Below are 22,347 nucleotides of genomic sequence, written 5' to 3' on the forward strand. Positions count from 1 at the left end.
TTGGTCAGTTCAGCTCCCAGCGTTTTGGCGCTGAACCCATCCATGCAGTTAGTTTAAGCTCCTGGAAACAGTGCAGCTTACATTTCCTCAGTACATAACTAGTTTTTACAGTCTATGAGTGAAAAGAGCAGAAGAAGAGAGCTTTTAATTAGCTTTAAAGACTAAATAAAAAAGCTGGTAATTGACTTTAGGCCTAGCCTACCTAGTTGAAGCCTGCAAATAAGACACAAGTGTCCTCACTGGTTTGAGTATCATTCAATACCAATAACTGTAAGGAGTACTCTTCAGTAAAGCTCACAGATTCGCAATAGTTTATAAAATGTTCAAAAGACATTTTGGATTTTGTTGGGAAAATATTAACGTTGAACTTAAAGCTAAATAAACATTTTTAGGCTACAAGTTGGCATCATAAGCAGAAATCATTAATTTTCTTACATTAAAGCCCTACCTGTTCCTAAACCTCCACAGATGATTCAACCTGCTGCTCCTTAGGCTTTTAGAGATCATAGTGTTTCACATTTCCTGTTGAGTTGAGACACTTTCAAACCAAAATGAAATCGTCTTTTATTGAATTTGAATATGATTTTTTATTTGAATTCTGATCGCTAGTTGCTTCCATAGTCTTGGAGATGAATGACAGTGACCTTAGGTGACTTCTATTCTTATATGCGTCTATAAATTCACTTGACTTGTTTTTACTTAATTGAACCATGTACAAAGGCCAGATTAGCCACAAAAGAGAGTAGCCTACAGATGCATGTACAAGGCCCTTAGAAAAACATGGTAAAGTGTATTTGGCATAATATGTCACCTTTAATATCATTGTAAGCCTGCAGTTTTAGAGAACATACTTAAATCAGGTGAATTTTGAATGGAACGTGCTGGAGCAATTACAGCCCGATTTACGGCTATGAGCTGAAAAAAAATCAGCTTGTGGCTTTCCAAACTCCTTGGTGCTATTAGTCATTATGACCCCAAAATATGTAAAATAGTCAAGGTTAATAAGAAAAGATTCTTTACAGTGATGCGCATACCCATTTATAATCAATAAACAACTACAATCGTTTTCTGGTTTTTATTGAAACAACAATGGTGCCAAAAATTGCAGTTTGCCCATTTACAATAACATCATTTAAAAATGTGAAAAATATAAAAACACCTACACAATCAGTTTTGACACAATTATGCCTGAACCTGAGGAGAACATACTCTTCCACACTTTAGCCTCACCACAAAATTTAAAAATAACATCTTTTCCCTCAGACATGATTGACACATGTTCACTTCCTTCAGCTAACTGCAGGGGGCAGTATTTAGCAAGGACTAACTAGTACTGCACAACAAGGACCAGCAGGTTTAAAAAGTCAGTGAAGGCAGAAGCAGAATAAATGAAACTGATAGGTTAACCAGACTTTAAAGCACTTAGAGACAGCTGTGACATTTAGTATAATTATAACTTCCACATGACCAGATAAACACTGGAAAGAAATATGTTTTAATCAACTTTTTATGACTAAATATGAACACAAATCAATAATGAGGTTTAAAGTTCAACAGCCATCTTTAAAAAGTATTAACACTAAAAATTCTAAGCTTGTGAAAACCTTTCCACAGTGATCTTTAATGTTTTGTACTGAGCATAAGTCTCAGTGTGTTTGTCATATTCACTGTGGTATCGTACTAGTGTACCTACATTTAAGACACGTGTGCTTTGGACATAAAGGCTTGCTGATTCAACACTGAAACGAAAACCTTCTAGGTAAGGATCAGAAGCAGTGAATGTTCAGTGAAGAAATACAAGTGTGATTCACTTAAAGACTCTTTTTCTGAAGGTTGAACTATGAGAAATGCAGCCGAGGTTTTGGGCGGCTGCACCGTTTACTTGCAAAGTGTGAAAACAAGGAAAGGTAACATGATTCAAAGACAGCTTGTTGTGAGGAGTTATGGACTCGTCTTCTGTCTGTAGCAATCAGTGAGGAGATATCCGCTCTGTTCCCAAAAACAAAGTGTATTTGATCAGAATCATATCGCCCAACTTTAAGACTTGAGTGAAATTACAGCGAATCATCGTTTGTTAACGTTGATCTTTGTGTAGAACCGGAGCATGTCAACACATAGAGCTTTACTGAAAATGTTATTCAAGTGGAGTTACGATGGATTCACTTTCTTCTTTCAATTGTTTGAGATCTTTTCATGTCAGGAGATGAAAATCAGGTGATTTGATGGAACATTTCTAAAAGCTCGACTACAAAAAGGAGAAACTAGATCACAGTCTACACCGGTTTTTTAAAATGGCAGTATTAAAGATTAAGTTGAGTTCAATCCCGTTTATTGTTTTAGTCCAACTTCAAGGTTTTCTACCCGAGTCCTGCGTGTGGTTTAAACTGACTTTCTGTGTTTCTGACAAATACAAGATACTTCTTTATTTTTTTTACAGGAGAAAAAAAAACAACACTCAAACATAAACCTCATTTTAAACAGCAACATCATGTTTCATCAAAAGTGTTTGGAAAGAGAAAACCCTCATGTGTTTATCTTGTACTACGACAGGATCACAGTGAACACCGATATAAATCACATTAATATTGAAATATAAAACAAACAAAAACTCTTATCTTCAGTTTTTTTGTACTACAAAAAGGAGTGTGTGCCACCAATTCACCACAAGGCATACCATGTGCATCTCAAAGCACTAAAACTGCACCAAACAGACGAGTGCACGGATCACTGACAGCACTAATAGTATAAAGTCAAACATAGAGACATTCAGCGCAGGTACATTCACGTTAGGAGGAACAGCTTTGCAGAGTGCGGCGATGAATGATTGTACGCCTCCTTTAGAGGCTTGGTCCCCGGATGAAAGTCTCTCTAGTGTTGCGTTATTAGAAAGTCACACTCGTTTGAAAAGTCCCCACTGCAGTGGTGTGGATGTTTTGAGAGTAAACACATTCACGCAGAACCAGTGAAGTACACTTACATTCACAGCGTAGAGCAAAGACACTGCTGCTGAGGACTGAGCGGTTAACAGAAACGCTGCTGCATACACGAGAGAGGAGGAAGGCACAGCAGCGGCGTCACTAACATGAGCATGTGTGAGCAACAGCAGGAGGATGTAAGACAAAGATAAGACACTTTCAAAATACGCTCTGAACGGGATGTTGACGAGACACGGCCAGAATCTGATGTTAGGTTCTGCCGAGGTATTAGAGGAAAAGCAGAGACCAAAGTGTTAGGACACGCCCACCCCTGTAGCTCTTTCAAGGACACGCCCACACAGAAGCTCACTCAAATGCTCCTTCGGCTGCAAACGGAGCTGGCCAATCAGAGGAAAGTAGGCACGTGGGGGGGGGGGGGGGGGGGGGGGGGGGGGGTCTTAAAGAGACAGTAGCTAAAATGAAGCATTTCAGGCAGAGGCTGAAATAAGGGGTTTAATTGGGGGCAGAATCAGATAAATAAGGAGGTTTTTGAGTGTGAGCTACACAACAACGCTTCTCATTAGTTGTCCCAGACTGACGTGATTAATGGTGAAAGTGAGGATAATAGATCTCCTTTAATAGAAATTAGTTGGTCATATTGAGATTGAAATTGTGAATGATAAAATACACCCTGTTTACACACCTGTACCCCTGCTGTTGTGACCGCAGTACTTCACTGTCAGTCCTCGTATTGCCCCCGACACTGAGCCGTGCAAAGCAAAGGAAAATGTGAATCGCAAAACCATTAAAACTAGAAGCTGTTGAAATCTCCATGAATCAAACCGTAAATGTATATCAGCCGTAATACTGAACAGACGTCTCATAATCCTTCACTGAACATAAATCCAAGGCTTAAATAATCAGCTTCTTAAACTTCACAAGCTGACGGCTTTACCAGAACAACATACAGACTCTGCAGCTCTGAACCTTCACATCACCAACCACAAGGGATTCTAGTACTTAAAAAAAACATCATGAATATTCATGATTTGACTGCACCCCAAATGTTTATTTTTCTTCACCATATTTATCTCACTATCACCTCATTACATTTTAGTGTAATCTCAAGTAACCAGTCAGTACAAGCACATCGTTGAAAACTTGGCACACTCAACCAGACTGGAGTGGACGAGATTATTAACATGGAGGTTGCTGCGCTGATCAAAACACTAGAGCCCATGAAGTAATCATCCCCACCATGTATCGTAGTTTGGATTGACTGGCAAAGGAAACGTGTTGATGAGTTTGATCCAGGCCAGAAACTGACTTTGGTCAGAAAGAATGACACAAAAACACTCTTAATCAAATTCTCAAATGGGCAAGCAAACGTCTCAATCCAACATGTCAGAACTTTATTCTTTCCAGCTGCAGCATAAGGCGTCAAGTAGTGAATGTATCTATTAAATCTCCTGTCTGCACAACACATTTACCTTCGTAGGAACAGATAATATTATTTCAAACATGATGTAATGTCCATGTGTCCTACCGAGGTCTTCCTCCTGTTTAGTTCACTAAACATTAAGCTTTGTCTTAAATCCATAAAAAAAAACCTGCGGTGCTGATTCTCGCTGAAATTTTGGGATCACGCTGAATCGATGGTTCCCTGTAAGCTTTTAATTTGAAATATCTGTGCAGGAAGTTTGACGTTTTATCGACAGAGTTTGCCATTCCTTTAAAAACGACTCACTGAATTTAGTTATTTCTGTAAATAGAGCAGCACAATGTTGAGAACAACAAAAAATTCAAATGATTCTGAATTCAAGAGGAGAATAGTTTGATGTAACAGTATTAAAATAAAGAAACAAGGCTTTTAATCATTAACAAAGCAAATGGCGTCCAAGCCGCTTCTTGTCTTCTTGTTCTTGGCTCACTTATTTCAAGTAGGAAAATTATGGCACGATTATTTCTAACCACACGACTGTTAGGTGATTATTTTAAGTCTGCTGCTGCCGAGAGCCTGACCACTTTAATAATTTATTCCCATCATCCGTTCATACTGTCCTATCAGACATATTCTTAATGTAGTGTGTCATCAGTTGCGAGCCTCTACCTCGTACTTTCTCTCAGCTCTGTTTGTAGAACATGTAGCGTCACAACTTTTAAAAACCATGTTCAAGAAAACAAATGGTTAAAATTGTTTGATAATGTTAAATATTATTTGCTTTGGACATTTTTCATATAAATTAGGCTTCTGAGTAACTGTCTCCGGTAACTGAAAAGCTCTATTATTTATGTCAGCACAGTAAAATCCATCTAACAGCTGATATACATGTCAATGGATGTTTTCCCCTTTAAAACTCCCGTGAGGACTTTTTTAAGCTGGTTTTGAAGAAGACTAAAATGAATCATGATGACACAATGTGAGTTGAAAAGACTATCAGCAACTTTTTTATGTCAGATGTCGTGTTCAACATCACAGAGCAAAAACAGCCTTTTCAACATTTTTCCTCACCAACATTTACATTGATTGAAATGTTTGCCTGTTATGAGAAAGCTGGTTGAGGTTTTTGTCTCAAGAAATACTTCTTGTGCATGTACAGAACATGACCAGCAGAGAATTACTACTTTGTCCACAGGGGGGCGCCAAAATCGACACAAAGTGAAAGTTCATCGCAGGAGCTTTAAATGATATCTGTGTTTAGTTTGAAGTTTAACGTTTAAATTATTTCGGTCTTTAACAGACACCAATGCCTGAGGGAGTGAAGTAGTGATTATTCATTTTATGTCAACGTACCGCACTAGAAACAAGAATGAAAATATTATCCTATGTGTAACCTCATAATGAATCGCAATGTGTTTAAAATGTTGATTAGATCATGACTTTCTTCTTCTGGACTATTCAAGACAAAGCAGGAACGTTACAAATGCACTGACGCCTGTTTCAGTGCAGCCTTTCATTTTGCTGCCATTGTCGTTGACCTATTTCAAAAGAGTGTATAAGGAGGAGTGCAAACGTGATTACTTTGGATTTTCCTTGAGGAATGAATGTATGAAACGGCCACTGTTTTTTGTGTCCACGCTGCGGCAGTATATAAGCAGAAAAAACACACAGCTTTAAGTCTTAGCTAAGCAGTAGGCAGTGTAGGAGTATACAGCGCAGTGACCATAAGCCACTGTAAGCACGAATCAAAAAAGAACACATCATAACAGTAACACCCTGTTGTGTACCTCTAGTATCAGTAGCTTCACTGGTTATGGAGTTGTTGCTCCTTGAAGGCAGAGCTATAGATATACAAAGTAAGGCAAACTTGGTTTCAGGTCGATCCTTCACAGCCATATTCGCACCAAATGTTCCAGGGCCATTACATCCTCTCTTATTAAAACATAGTGTAATCACCATGGAGCTTTTAGCGCCAACATTGAGCAGGCAGTTCCCCAAGCTATGTATGTCTATGGCTCTGCTCCACGGCAGCTAGACGGAGTGAGTCGTCCCCCCACCAGCTTCAGTGAGTAAAGCTGTGAGTTAGAGAAAGGCTTGTAATGGTGGAGATGTGGACTGAAACCAGTCAGGTACCGTCAGAGCAGACTACACAAGGCCAGAGGGACGAGGGCCGCCAACAGGAAGTAGGTAACTCTGTAGAGGTGGAGCGGAGAGAACGTCACCATGGCGATGGCCAAGGGGAGAGGGAGGCAGGATGTCAGAGGCAGGAATTTACTGGAAAAAAAAAGAAGAAGAGGAAGATCGTTGAGGGGAATTCTGCTGCCAAACCAGAATATGAACCTAACGAGAGTGTGTTTTGGTGAGGGTGTCTTCTTACCTTTTGCTGAGTTTTAAAGTGTTGCAGTTAATAAGCAGCATGTACACGAGAATTAGAGGCACAAGGTGTGGCCAGCAAGGGTCTGGGTCCAACTGGTGAGAGTACCTGCGGAGGATCACAACGTAGGCTTAACGAAGACGCAAGGATTTGTTTGTGAAATAGCTGCCCCCCCCCCAAAAAAAACAAAAGACTCGGACCCAGGTGCGCACGGACTGTGTGGAAATTGGGGCTGAGAGTGATGCATAATAAGGAATACTACGGGGTGTGACTGTCTTGACTGACAACAAGTAAGATATTCATTCAGACCTTCTCAACTCCGCCTCTTTGCCTGCTCCTTAATTAGCCAGAAGTTAGCTGGAGTAAAGGTTCAGAGAATGGTGACCTCCATTAATGGGCTTCCTAACGCCTCTGAAGAAACCAATTTGGTGAGCCGAAGTCACTGAGGCCAGGTCCGTGTTTTAAACAGTCTTTGCATAGATACAGCTGGTATAGATTCAACAGCTTTGTGCATAAAAGGCATGAAGCTCGCCTCACTGAAACTGCGTAAAATGTGTCAATTTGTTCTTCAAAATGTGCGCATAAGTAAGGAGTTTTGTGTACTTTTTCTTTGACAGAAGATTTGAAGTAATCTTTAAAAACAATCAAAGTAACAACAGATCAAAGAGTTTCTCCTGCCAGACTCCTAGCATGTTTACTGTCAGAGTGAGTTGATGTGAGAACGCAGCAGGATATCATCAGGAGAATTCACTTCGAGCGACTGGGTGGGGATGGTGACATTCTGTAACTGCAATCTGTGCACGCCCAAAGACTCTGTATGCTACCACTACCATCTCCATGCAAGTAAACAAACAGCTGCATTATGTTTTCTGTTCTCCAGTATGTTCTTTAACATTCTTTTGTTGATATTGTGACTGCCGAAAACACACAGTATTAATATGAAGGCAAATATCCTCTTTATAACGTCGTATAGTGGACCCTGTTGCTTCGTCCACCACTTCCGCGTCAGGCGCAGTCCTCCTGAAATCCTCTAGACATTCTCAAGAGTGCATGTGTGCAAAAACAGCTAAAGATAACAAATGAATGGGTTTCCTAGTCGTGCTATCACTGCAACAAATGAGACATTAGTAAGCACTTAATTTGCTCCTCTTCATCCTCAACAGTGCACCATGGGGAAGCACAGCTTGCTCTCTCACCTGTTTGGACTGAAGACTCAGTTTAAACTGAAGGAATGGAGATGACTTAGGCAATCTGACTGGACAATTCCAATGAACTTCATTTATGAGAGATTTATGTGGACATTTTTAAAACAGATTTAAATCATTCATGAGCATTTCAAGAAGCCTAAAGTGGCCTGTTCAGAGATACTTTGTCTGTTCAGCTAGTTTGTTTTTGATTTGAATACGATACCTCAGGTTGCGGATCCAGTGGATGAGTGAGGGTGCTATGAGCATAACAGGCAGTGTGCAGAGCGCTGACAGGCAGAGGTGGAGCTGTAAGTCATCCCTCACCTCCTGCAGAGCACTCTCTGACAGCAGGGGGGCGCCGTTACATTCTTTAGGCTTGCTTGAGGATTCAGCATGGCCTGTGCCATTCTCAGCATCTTTGTGCTTCTGAGGCGCCTGGAAAGACGGTTGAATCCTAAATTATTCTCACTGTAATAATACTAATGCACAAGACATATATGGGCACTAACATCGGCCTATGAAGTTTAGAAAAGTTTATTAAAACTGGTTCACTGCTTGTCCAACATTCATAAATACAGTCCAAAAAAATGAAGCCATTTCCAGGTTTCTACCATTACCAAACAAGCTCATGTATTCTTTATGTGTTTGTATTTGTTTCACACAAAAATATAAACATGCCAAAGGGCCAAGTCAACCTGAAATTCTTACCAGATTCAACATGTGGCTCAACGATCTCTCTGTCATCTGCAGCCTCAGAACCTGAACACACATTTAAGAGATACACTCAGTATCGTCATTGAGCTGGTTGAGTTACCATCACTACCAGTGTCCAAAGACTCACCCTGTAGAGGTGGAACAGAAAGGCGAAACAGATCGACAACGCTCCACAGGACATCCAACTCAAAATAGCCAGACACAGAGTGATGAAGAGCTGGGTCCGCCATTGCAGCGTGCCACAGTCTCTGGAGACAGATGGTCTGCATGAAAAATAGAAGAAGGAAAAGGTCAAAAGTCAGGGAAAAGAGGTTTATATTAATTCCAGTTTAAAAATGTTATTAGACAAATTTAAAGAGGAGAAATCAGTTATATCGGAGTCTGGTGGCTTTTAGGGTTCTCATTTATATTAATTAAATGAAGTTTATCTTTGTAGGGACACTTTCCTCAATGATGTCTGACTTTTAGTGGATGCAGCATGATCAGTTACATTTGTGGTCTGGATTATATTGCAGCCGGATCGAGCTATGAAGCGATCTATAGAGCAATACCAAAACGTTAGTACCAACGCTCCATTTAGAGCTCAGGATAATTCATCGTATCGCCGAGGTTTTAATGGCTTTTTTCATATTCAAATTCCCCAGACCGTCCAGTTGCTGACCCAATACAAACAAGTTTCAGTGTCCAATCATACCTGTGTAGCGGAGCTAAAACGAGTGAGACGAGTCGCATTATGAGGCGGAGGAGTGTGCTGCCCCAGTATGCAACAGCTGCCCCAAAGATGTACAGCAGAGGGGACAGGAGGTGCGGCCATTCATCAACTGGTATTACGCCCTCATGAAACGTTACATCAGGGGTGGTGGGTGGGAGGGAATCCATGAGGGGGAGGAAAAGCATTGCCCAGCTTTCTTGAAAACAGCTGCAGCTGAGGGGAGAGAGGTAGAGGAGACTTAGCAAAGAGCACAAATTAAATAGTGTTTTCACAATACATCACAAAACAACAGCTGTAAGATCTGATAAAGAGCTCGAAAAAAAAAGGCCACAAAGTGAGGTTTAAAAGTTGCATTCAACACATGCAAAGCCTACCTGAGCAAGACGTGCAGAATATAAACAGGCAGATTGACTTTGTGAGGCTGCAGGCCATTTCCCACCACCTGGCTCATCTCTGCAGCTCGCCCTGATTTGAGGATGGAGGTAAGCTGCCCCCCGCAGGCCAGGAGGAGCGTTACAGCTGTGTACACCGGCACCATGGGTCCACAAAACCTCAGAATCTGTCAGGTGAGGAAGAACAGTAACAGGTATTTAGGACTATTGACATTCAAATAAAACTGGTAATGAAAAACAAAACATTATCTATTATCTCCTGATGTCACTACACACTTTACTGCATATGTGAAACAAGACAAGAAAGCTGTACCTGTCCAAGAACTCTGGGTAATGAAGTCCTTACCGACACCTGGGGTGAAAATAGGAAGGAAAATACATTATTCATTTCATGTCATGTTGTCACCGCCCTTTTTATCGATATACAAAAAAAAAAAATCACATTATGTCACAATGAGCTTTCATCATGCTCTGCAAGAAGCTGGAGAGAGTATTTCTGTGTTATTTCTTTCCCACATAGAGTTCTGCTTGTTCCCACCATGCTGGGCTGAATTTGGCTAGTACGACTGCAAATTGGAAGACACAGGGGAACAATATTTTGTGTCTATATCAATTGCCACCCCATGTGCCAAGGATAAGATTTTTAATTTGATTAAACCAAACCATTTAATGTTGGTTTTTAGATCTTGCTAAGTTTGTGGCGAACAGTTTGAAACCACCACAGCTTTGGTTAAATTTAGGTTAAGTTGATAGTTTTTGGTAAAAGCAACAACATCAACATTGATTTTGAGACAGGACGCAGAGATCCTGTCCTCCTTGGTGAAAAAGTTCACAGCAGAAAGCCGCAAGGGCAAACTTTGAGGCAAAGATCATTAGCCAATCACAGACATGATCCTTGAGTAGGCTGAACTCTATTTGGATTAAAGCAAGATGTGCACTGACAGGCTGTAGTTCCTTCAAGCCGTTGAGGAGAAGTACCTTATATTGGCAGTTGGGGGCAGTGTGGAGCTGAAGGAGGACACCTGAGGTGTTGTCTGGACGACTTGTGTGGAGCATCCCTGAGATCTCAGTCACTGACGGCACACTGGAGACAGATCACATCATGTCATGACAGAAACAGTCAATCATAGAGATTTCACATTTTCACATAACCCCTTAAAAGCTCCTGATATGTTGCTTTTCTGCATAGAGTCTGAGTGAGCTGATGTGAGAATGCAGCAGGATATAACCAGGAGAATTCACCTCGAGCGAGTGGGATCGCTGCACGACCATAGTCAGCGACGCGACTGCAATGGTCTCCAAACTCATAACCAAACAGCTGCTTTATGTTTTCTGTTCTCCAGTATGTTCTTCTCTGCTCTTCTTTTGATATTGTGATTCTGTCTAACTACACATAGCATTGATAAAAAGGTAAATACTCTCTTTAAAGCATCGTATAATTGACTCTGTTGCTCCGTCTTCCACCGTCCAGCCCCCCTCCCATCTGACGGCGATAGTCTCCCGCTGTGAGGTGCGTATGTGAACAACCAGATCAGGAGTGCATGTGTGAAAACGGCTGACGTCTGAATGTGAAGTAGCAGCTCACAAACTGAGAGAGTGACAGGACTAACCTGGCTGTTGTTAAAGAGTCCTCTCTGAACCAGGGTACATGTATTCTGTACACATTGGGTAGTCTCTCTGCAGACAAACACACAAACAATCATCATTATATGTTATCAAGTGCTTCTAGTGAAGTGTCTGAACATTAACTCACCTTTCTGTACTTTGCACTGGCTTGCCACATTGATTCTAAAAGCTTGATAGGCCTAAAAAAAGAAACAAAAGTGTTCTAAATTTAACGACAGAGCAGGAACAGAGTGTGCACTGAGCAGCTTACGAGCTAATGAATGCTACCTGGTGAAAGTGATGAAGCTCGATGGCGTGAAGGAGTCCAGAGGAGTTGACTGTAACATCACTCGCAGTCAAACCTGGCAGAACAACAGAGTCTTAAAGTGTGTTTCTTCTCCTCCATGTTTCAGAGACTCACCACAGCTCTACTACTCACCGAAGGACAGAACATGAGGCACTGTGACCGACAGAGTCTGCGATTCCTCTCTTTGCCACTCGCACTCTACCGTGTACTGTGGAAAAGACAAAACTTTGTGATGTCCACTGCACATGTTAGCATGAGTGATACTTTTTACATTTTCCTTGGACCTCGAGGCTGTTAGATCTGTTTTAAGTTAACTTTTTATTTTTTAAAGATTTATTTTTGAGCTTTTTGTAACTTTAATGGAGAGATGGGATAGTGGATAGTCAGAAATCAGGGAGAGAGAGTAGGGAATGATCATTTCGATCTTATTTGGACCTATTTGATGTCTGTAGTCTGAATCGTCAATTATCTTATATTAAGCCTTTTACACACATATATATATATATATATATATATATATATATATTTATATACAGTATGTATAGAGTGCATGTCTGTTAATGCCTTCAAGTATTATATAATAAATATGACAGATGTTAGAGACGACATCAGAGAGTCGGGACCTCTCACACTGTACCTGTCTGCCATTGAGGTTTGAGGCGGAAACAACCAGGTGAGTGATGGAGGACAAGTCACTGAGACTCAGAATCAGGACCTGAGGGGGAAACAGACGGATGTCAGCAAAAAACCAACATTGACTGAACTGTGTTTCATGATAGGGGCGTTACCTTGTATGGTGGGAGAAGCTCAGTGGCCATGGACAGATCAACTGCACGCACACTGGAATGAGTCACAGAGCGTAGATACAATGTAATTATGTCTAACTGAGATAACTAATTGCAGGAAAACAAATACTGCCAATGTAATCAAAATCAAGAAATGAGATTAACAGTGGACCAGAAAGAGACACAAATATATTTCTACCACGAGGAACCGTTCTTGTTCGCACAGCCATAAACCCAGCTCGTCATCTCCTGTTGGACAACAAATATAAATCCAAATCACTTTTTCTGCTTTGATTCCAGTTTGACACAAAGGATGAAAACATTAAAACTCTGCACAAAGCTCACCAGGTTGCTGCTCCGACAGTAGAAGTGGCTGTAGGCTTTCCTTCGGCTCGACAGTGCAAACAGGAAGTATTTGACCTGTCCCTCCTGCAGATGGAGAGAAACACCAGAGACAACACTTTATCAGGGGTTTCCCCCCCCACCCTCAAATAATCAGTCAAACAAATAGTCTGGACACGACCTGATCTGCATTAATGTTTGCATGAGATGAGTTATAGATAATGTTAAGTTTGTTAAGAGCTAAAGCAAAATCTCCACAACAACTAATAAGTGTTGTTCTTCTTTGACTAAATGAAAGGTGTTCAGTTATTATATAAAGTGTGTCACCTTGGGTGTGCTGTAAGCCAGACGCAGCGTGTTTACTTCACTCCATGCTTCAGGAAAATCTGAAAAAATTCACAAGAAACGGGAAAAGACAGAGCAAAGCTATGAGTCATTCTTTAGTCGTTGACTTAATGAGGCGACGCCCGCGAGCTAGTTCAGGCAATCAACTCCAGCTGCACTGATTTCACTCTTGATATTCCTAAATCTCAAAAATCATCTGACAACAACTCGTCTATTCAAGGTGCAAGACTCCCGGTCTCTCCGTGGAACACATGCACCGATGAGGCTCGTTTCTCTCGTGCCTTTGGTTGCTAGTTTGTCTCTGTGTGTGTGTGTGTGTGTGTGTGTGTGTGTGTGTGTGTGTGTGTTTACATATGGTTAGTGCATGGTCCCTGTGAGCATTCTACATGTTGTATGGGATGGTGCATGCTCTTTTACAAATATGTTTTGGTTTAAAGTGAGCTCTTAAATCCACTTGTTCATTTATTATCATTATTTTATTTTGTTTTGGTTTCTGTTTATTATTTGAAATAAGTTTGTATTGTGTTTGTTTATTTTTGTCTTCTGTACAGCACATTGAGTTTACGTTTGTATGAAATGTGCTATACAAATAAAATTGAATTGAATAAATAGCCATCCTAAATAAATGCTAAACAGGAGATGAGTCAAGTCTGTGAGTACAATTATTCAGTTTACTTCAGCTGCAAGTGCAACCCCATGCTGAATAATTTCCCTCTCACCTAAGATGGAGATGGAGTTGTCCTGGGTTTCTCCCACCAGCCTCACAGGGTGTCTGATGAAGTGATGGTTCAGTACGGCCATCTTCTTCTCCGGGTTGTGTGTGAACTATTAAAAACACACTGGTTAGATCGAAGGAGCGAGCTGGAATTGAAAGCTTACAAATTCCCACCAGTCTCCATTGGAATATGATCCTTCTTCTGACAATATCTCTTTGTATTGAATTTTGTATTTTTTTGTAATTTTGTATGAATGCTATAAAAATGTGTATAAACTTTTGTTCTTCCGACCTGTCGGGTTTCGGGATCGATGAGGTCGAAGAACGCCCTGACCGTAGCAAGAACAAGCTCTTTGCACCTGAAAACAAAGACATGAACACTGAGTTTAAAAGTGTACATTTTTTAAAAATCTGCCAAAACATGAAGCGTCTTCTCTCACCAAACGATGGACAGATGGTCAGTGGACACCCATGTCCTGGGGACTGCAGTCGCCTTCACACAAACAGGAAAACATTGAAGCAAATTGTGAGCCGTTTCTGCATCATCAACTATCCAAGATCATTTCACACATGCACAACACCTTCTAAAATCTCCCAACACTGTTCAGGCATGTGTGAACAGTACAGCTGACTCTAGCCCTGTTTCAAGCCACGATAATTACGCCCCTGTGATGTTGCGCCTTCAAATTTGAATGTTGCGGAGGCGTAATTGGAGGACGAAGAGATCCCTCACATTCTGTCTTTGGATGTAGTAACAGAGGCGTTAAAGAGGCGAGATGGTTTCAGTGAAGCGCTTTGTGTGTGTGTTTCTGACTATGTGTCTATGTTGAGCTCCAGCTGTGCCTTGCTTCCACAACGCTGTAACGCAGGTCAATTCACAAACTGGGACAAGAATATGACGCTGTGGCGGAATCAATATGAATGTACAAAGACGTGGTGATGGCTGAGCTTAGATATGGCCAAAAAATAGGTCTAAAAATGGCTTCTGTTTATCCTAAATTTATGTGATCTTCTTTCTGCCAGTCCTCTAAAGAGAAAACATCGAGTGAAATTGAGGATCTGTAAATGTGTGAATAGTCAAGAACATTCACAGCGAGTGAGTGGCGAGGGTAACTTCGTTCACAATGATCAGAATTTCTCTACTTTTACCTCAGTTGTCTTTCATGTTTTCTCCAGTTAGAAGGAAGTTTATCCTGCAGAAATGTTCTCAAACATGTTGTAGTGACATTAACACAGAAGTAGTATTTCCAGTTGTGAGAGCGCGTCAGACACAGATAATCACTTGATGTGAATGTGTGAAAGGCAAATTCATAAAAATATCAGGGCCTTGATTTACTAAATTTATCTTGAAAATGTCAGGAGTGCATACAAAACAGCTCCTGTAACTTCCAATGTGGTCTGCCATGCTCAAACGAAACTTGACTGCATCATGGCGTGTAGAACCATCGACCTGAAACCCAATAAGGATCTGGTCTGGTGAAGTTCCTGCTAAAAAGTTCCTGCTGTGGGAGGAGCCACAATGACCAGGTGGGTCGACCAATTCACAAAGAACACTTACCACCAGGGAAAACTTATTGGGGTCTCCCTGGGGACACGGTAGGGATATCAGGCCGGAGCGAACCTGGTAGTCACGGTAACCCCCTCCTACAGACAACACTGTGACGTTCCTGAGCTTTTTTGCCTGGGTCACCCACTTGTGCCTCACTGTAGAGTAGAAATCTATACAGGGAAGAAGAAACGTTAAACACAATGCAACAAGGAGTTATTAATCATCTGACCTCATATTCTGTATTACTCCAATGATCATGAAACAGTCATTCTGACACAAACAAGTCAGAGTCACTTGTAGGAATAAAACAGCCCTCATTTATAAATAAGAAAATAAAAAATGTTCTGTCAGTTTAAGAGTCAGTAACTTTGCATCTGGTCAATGGTATTTAAATGATCAGTCAAATTAGCAGTTGTTTTGTTAACTTAGAAAGAGGACATGTCGACGCATCTTGGAGCACAAAGTTTAAGGGTACCGGGTACGAGAGTCCTCCTTACCCAGCAGGTAGGGGTCCAGAGCCAGAACTGGAGCCAGGTGAGGGGAGGCCTGTGTGATGATGAGGCTGACCAGGTTGCTGTTAAAGCGGGGCAAAGTGAAGAGCGCTCGAGCGACCACCCCTCCCATAGAGTGACCGACCAGCACCACACTCTGAGGGGGGGTCTTCAGGTGCTGCCAAGCAGACGGAGGAGAAGGACACCATTAGAAAAAACAAGCTGATATGTTGACCAGAAAGATGTGTAGGGTAAATAAGAGTAGACATATTTAAATCTGCATAACACTTCATGTATGTAGCAGCTTTCAGAAAGGGGGGGGGGGGTGTATTGTATTGTAAAGAGTGAAGAAACAGGAAATAAAATGATAACAGGCAAGGTGCCAAACCTGTAAGATAAAACCAAACAATAAAACCAATGAGAAACAGAACAGGCCTGAAAGCAGGACAAACCGGTGACTCCAGAGCTCTGAAACTCTGGTATGTGCACAGAGCAGATAACTTATCATTAATCGCTCGTTACTTCGGAGATAAATCCAACAAATAAAAGAAACCAGAGAAAAGTTTGAAGCGACTGCAGCACTGGGTCTAAAAGTGTGAAGAGTCTAGTTGGTGGTTTTTGGTTAATCAGGTTTTGTGACCTCTGTGATGTGTCGTGTGTCCCTGACTTCTGTCCAGACTGAGCTACCGCAGCGTCGCCTTAAATTGGATTTACTTCGTTTATATATATTCTTTTTATAACCCTATTTGATCGTCTCCTTTCAGTTTTCTGAGTCAGCACAAAAAAACGTAACCTCACTGGAGCGTGGTTCGTTGTATCATGTTGACTTCACATCCAACGCCTGGTTGCCAGATCCCTTTTAACCCCTGATGAGAGCTGCTAACCAGCATTTATCCTGATATAACCCACCCTCAAAGCTGGGTCTGGACTGAGCCGGGGAGAGGATTATTAACTGTAAATTGTGCATTTTTATTTTTACTACTTAAAGTTAGCTTTTCAGGAGTTTGACCTTATTTTACTGAACTATTTTAACGTCTTTATTGAGAAAGAAAAACATTTAAAAAGGCTTGAGTTTCAAAGTAAGGAGCTGAAATGTGATACACGTTTGGTAAGTAACCCCTGCGCTGAAATATCACACCTACAGTTATATCCCTCATCTACAAGAAGTGGAAGTAACCCTGTCTGAGGAGCAGATGATATTTGGAGACTGACCTTGTACAGCCTCAGGATGGCCTTAATGCTCTCATGCAGGAAGTGTGTCTGCCTGAGCAGACTGCCGCCGTAAAGCGCCACCAGCTCCTCGTTGAAGTCCACGGTGAACACGTTGAAGTGGAGACCTCCCTCCATGTTTTCCGCCTTCCTCAAGGCCACAGAGCCCAGAGAGCGAGCTTCAGGAAGAGAAGAAGAGACATTTGCTGAAGATTAAGCAGTGTGAGGATGCTCAGTGTTTGATCACAGACAGAAGTTAGGATGACAAGCTGACTTGTTCACCATGTGTTCAGCTTTAAAAGATTCATTTTAGCATCTTTAGACTCGGGGCCCTGTTGGGACATATTTTGGAGCATAAATAGGTTTTTAAAAAATTGCTTCAGCCTGCAGGTGCAAACAGGCTTTAGTAGTGTGAATAAATGCACATCCAGTAAAACCAGCAACATATTGTAAGCTATAAAGCCAATAGAGTGTCCCAGCCGTGACAGCCTGTTTCATGGACGCCGGCTGAAACAATCCAGGGGAGTAGATCCGTAACACTTTGAACAATTTGAACATTACATGATCCCCCTTTAATGCTACTCTGCCATCTGACCAGGGCCGTGATCCAGGGTGGTCTGCCCGGGGTACTGACTTGCGCAGGGTGGTCTGAATTTTCTATGCAGACATCTGAATGAAGAGCATTTATTTACCCCTTCTGTCTGCACTAATCACATCGACTTTAAGGTAACACAAGATAATGTGAACATATACTTCTTCTAAGCTAAAGAAGGACTAAAATAAATCGAAGTCCAAAGTCACACCATCTCACAAGCGTGAGACATCTGCATACTGAAAACTGACTATGATATGCCTGTTGCAACACAGCCTAAATGGTGGATTTCAACATAAGTGGCAAAGCAAATGACCAATCATAGTTAAGAAATTTGGGGTGGCACCTGGGGTGGCCAATTACATTTCAAGGGGGGCCTACGCTACCCCTCTGGAAACACCCCTGCATCTGACATGTAGCAGGAATTATTTATGCACCGCTCCTCTAATGCAAATGATTACTTTATATTTTGAATTATTGATAAGAGTCGCCATCTCTTGAGCTTCTATCGTCTTTGTGACCTTAAAACTTGGATCAACTGGAACCATCTCCCTCAGATATATCAACAACAACCTGACCTTCTCTGACACCCCCTCTCTACTTCCGCTACTACACTAAGCTGTTGCAACTCGTGAGCTGAAATACATCAGCCTGAGGGGTTTTTAAATGTAGGACCAGAGGAGCATGGAGCTTCATCACAAACAAACACCAACGTGTAGAAAGCCAACTGCGTTTGTTTCTTCACAGGGATTCACGTGCGGGTGTTTTCCGCCTACACACGACTGACAAAATGAACAAACAGCCACGATAATATCAGTGAGAATAAAACAGGGTTATTAGTTAGAGAAAATATTATCAGAAGACTGTCTGAATCTCCAAAAAACAAATTTTTCCAACACCAGTATAACTAAATATAGAGTTAAAAATGTATGCATGAGAGTTTTATTTAAGTCAAAGACAAACAGACTGAAACTAAGAGCTAGAAGGTAGTCTCTTTTGCAACCCCTAATCCAACTGATGATAATTTTTTTTTTTTCAAATGGATCATGCTTCATATTTCCAAAAAGCTTTATTTTATTTCTGAAAAAGGCGGGGCTCTGTATTTATGAGTAAACTTTACCTCACCAGGGGTCAAGTGTCTTTATTTAGGGGCCTATTTTCAGCAGCAGATTAACTTATTAACACTCACGGTGCTGTAATGAGTATTTAAGGTTGCAGGTCAAAGTACCATATATAGGATGGACTTAAAATAAACTAGAGTGTAGGTGGATGCTTAGGGTTAAGTGAAGTCGTACAGTGCGGCTACCTGCTTGTATTCTTTAGAGTTTAGGGACAATAATTGAGCTCTCCACAGAGGAAGAAGACACAAGAGGTGGTAAATATTTAAAATTCAGAAAGTAAATCTAAAAAACCCGCTCACCGTCAGTAACTTACACCAGAGGACATGTGAGACTAAACAAACCCTTACCCTCATTTGAAACAATATGACCCGTGAGAACACACCGAAAGCAAAAGATGACCAAACGTCCCAAACGAGAGTTAACGTGGACCCTCAGCAAGCAGCGGTCTTATCAGCGTTTTTCAGCACCACGCACCGCATATAATGAAGATTTTCCCCCTCGCCTCTTTTCTCCGCTTGCTAGTTAATCATGTAACATCCAATACTTCAAAATATCTTTACTGACCTTGTTTGTAACTGCCTGCATTGCCAGGTAGGAAGAGAACAGGTGCACCGGTGAGTTTGAGCGCTCGGGTCTCCTGAGCGTACACGCCCTCTCCATACAGGTAGAGCCCGTACGCCGGGTACAGTCTGGCCACGCGGCGAGGTAGAGCCACCCGCTGTGAAGGCAGACATGAACAATCACGGACACTTCAACGTCGGGCAAGATTTTTTGTCACACCTGTCAACGTATGTCGCAAAACATGTCTCAAAATTTTACAATAAAGTTAATTTCAGTGTGCCACACATTGATTTATTTTTCATGTGCACAGAGCGTGTTCAGGCTGTGCACGGGATACCCTGTTGACCATTTAGATAAGTCTCAAATTTACCTTATAAAGCAACCACAGCACTGTATACGTCTGATTAACTGCAGCAGGCTCCTCGGCTTACATCATTATTCATCGTCATACCTCCACTTAGTTCTGGTTTGATGTAAGGGGTGTAAAGAGGTGGGAGGTGGTGGTCTACCGGTGCCTCACCTGGTAAGTTATTCTGTTATTCTGTTGAGTTGGGTTAGAATGTGGAGGTCCCCTGTCTCTAGCACTGGTAATTTGGGGGTCGCTGGCTAAAAAGTTAGGGGACCCCTATCCTAGAGGTTCATCACAATAATTATGAAAATGTGACCCAGGGTGAAAATAGTTTATAAATAACTTTCTGCATTGTGTACATTTGACCTTTTAGATGGAGGCCTGGCTATATCTGCCATGCCTTCACACCGTTTTAATGCAATCAGATGAAGCTCAGGCTAATAGTGTTAGCTAATCAGTTAAGCTCCAGATACTTGATGCCAAGCTAGAGATGAAAAAAAACCCAGCTTTTTTATTTATTTATGAGGGATTCAGGAGAAACCTGTTGCTATCACAGGTGTTGTGTAGAAACATTAGGAACAGCAATCAGACACAGAAACTGTGAGTTAGAGCAAATATGTAGCGTCCCCCCCCCATATTTTACTCTAACGCAATGGTTCCCAAATGGATTTTCCATGGTTTCCCAGCAGATGAAAACATTTTCAAGCCCCCCCTGTGTAAGATGTAACGACGGTGCTAGCTATGGACAGACTGACTCTCTGAAGATGAACAACTCTCTTAAAATAAACTAAAAATGATGAAAATCTTCTTTAAAGATTTATACTTTCAGGACGCCGGAGAGCCTAGCGGTTATGTCATGCATCCCCATGTACTGAGGCTATAATCCTCGTTGCAGCATCCCTGGGTTCGACTCCAACCTCAGACCTTTGCTGGGCTTGTTTTGTCCCACAGATCTTCTCGAGTCTGGGGTGCAGCTGTGAGACTGACCCTCTTAGTTCATTTTCAGTGTCCAGCTCTGATCTGTATGATGAGCTGATTGAGGAAACAGCAGAAGAAAAAAAAAAAAAACTCTCTCACACAGGTAGTATGTGTCAAAAGGAAGGAGTGTAGCTCTCTGCATTACCAGCCGTTGCACAGGTGCAGCTGAGGGCAAGACAAGACTCGTCGCCTTTGTCTTAATAGGTGTGACGCCTGGTATAGATTCATTGTCGGCCGAACGTCTACCTGACAGTCCTCTCCCCCGAAATGTGCCATTGCTTTGCTGGCAGTGCAAAAGGGCGTAGCGTTGTTTTTATATGGCCACGGGTCTTACTTTGGGACCCACTGCTGCATTATTTCATTGCAATTTTAGGTTTTAACATCTGACTTTTCTAAACACTAAATATGTGCAGATCATGAATATATCCCACATTCAACACATGGGCTAATTCTGACTCAAGACACAATTTCCATCAATAACCATACGTACAGATGGAAGAACTATCCTTTCTGACATATGGGACTCTTTGTAGTCTACTTCATACAAACACAACAACAACAAAAATGTGCAATCCTGGTTGCAACAGAGGCGATGCCCATACAGTGCATAGCCCCCCCCCCCCCCCCCCCAGCTGTGCTCCACTTCTGGACAGATGAACACATTAGAAGTTGACCTACATTGGCCATCCCTTCATAGCACGTTTGCATATCTTCTCCTGACTTGTAGTAGCTTTGATGTGCAACACATGTTTGCACCTTGCAAAGCTGATGACCTACTGCTGAGAGGATTCAAGGATCAGCCGTTCATTTATGGTTTATTATAACCCCGGCTAATTTGAGCTAACCTAATCCAATAGCTTACCAAACACACCTGCAGCACAAACAGGTGAGAGTGTGTGTTACTATTAATAGAAACCATTGAGGAAATACAACACAGAGCCTATCACTACCGGGTGACGTTAGCATGTCGGAGGAAATAGCTCACACATGAATGTTACAGGTAAATATTGGAGGTATGATACTCACCCGGTACTCTGGATATTCAAACATATAGGTCATACTACATCTGTTCTCCTCGAAGCCAGTCAGCAACTCTCGCAGGCCAGCCGCCAGAAGAGCCAGAGCAAACCCGTAAAAGGCCACAGTGGCGAGTTTCATGGTTCTCAGGTGTGACCGTGGGGTTTCAGATATCACAGGTGTTTAATCTCCACGTTTTCATGTCTGCATCCTGTAAACTCCTCGCCGTGTGTCAGACAGCCACCACACAGGCTGCTGTCATAGTCACCGGCGGAGCCACACAACAGGAACCACATACTATACGAACAGCAGTGATTGGCAGGTCGCTCAGCCAATAGGAGGCGAGAACTTCAACACACGGACCAATAGGATTCCGTAAAGCGAGTGACACGTTCAGATGTGGAAAAAAATGGATTCAATTTAAGTTTGATTATTAAAAAGAAACAAAATTCTTTGTAATGTATTCAGTAATTTCCACTTTTTACGCACCGAGGCGATGGGACAGACTTCCGGCGGATGTGAGAGGAGCTGAGGATATTCAGACTTTTAAACACATTCTAAAAACTCATTTTTTTAGCCCTTTTTTTTTTTTTAGCCTTTTTTGAAGTTCTTTATATAATTGTATTTACAATTACTGTTATCACTA

At 41.7% G+C, this 22,347-nt stretch overlaps 1 protein-coding gene across 1 annotated transcript; it reads right to left on the reverse strand.

The window, feature by feature from the left end:
* Window positions 1-1,060: 1,060 nt before the first annotated feature.
* Window positions 1,061-22,257, reverse strand: pgap1 (post-GPI attachment to proteins inositol deacylase 1). Its single transcript, XM_020633205.3, has 26 exons — window positions 21,711-22,257; window positions 19,361-19,514; window positions 17,087-17,262; window positions 15,881-16,052; window positions 15,393-15,553; window positions 14,275-14,327; window positions 14,127-14,193; window positions 13,839-13,944; window positions 13,102-13,160; window positions 12,778-12,861; window positions 12,632-12,681; window positions 12,436-12,487; window positions 12,285-12,362; window positions 11,780-11,855; window positions 11,629-11,702; window positions 11,489-11,540; window positions 11,346-11,412; window positions 10,714-10,819; window positions 10,049-10,087; window positions 9,718-9,902; window positions 9,326-9,556; window positions 8,759-8,894; window positions 8,626-8,676; window positions 8,141-8,352; window positions 6,734-6,838; window positions 1,061-6,630 (listed from the first exon to the last, which is right to left on the reverse strand). Exons 1-26 carry the CDS (start codon window positions 21,840-21,842, stop codon window positions 6,492-6,494), a joined length of 2,817 nt encoding a protein of 938 aa, XP_020488861.2. The 5' UTR covers window positions 21,843-22,257; the 3' UTR covers window positions 1,061-6,491.
* Window positions 22,258-22,347: the final 90 nt, after the last annotated feature.

Source organism: Labrus bergylta, chromosome 13, assembly GCF_963930695.1.
Source record: "Labrus bergylta chromosome 13, fLabBer1.1, whole genome shotgun sequence".
Taxonomy (NCBI): Eukaryota; Metazoa; Chordata; class Actinopteri; order Labriformes; family Labridae; genus Labrus; species Labrus bergylta.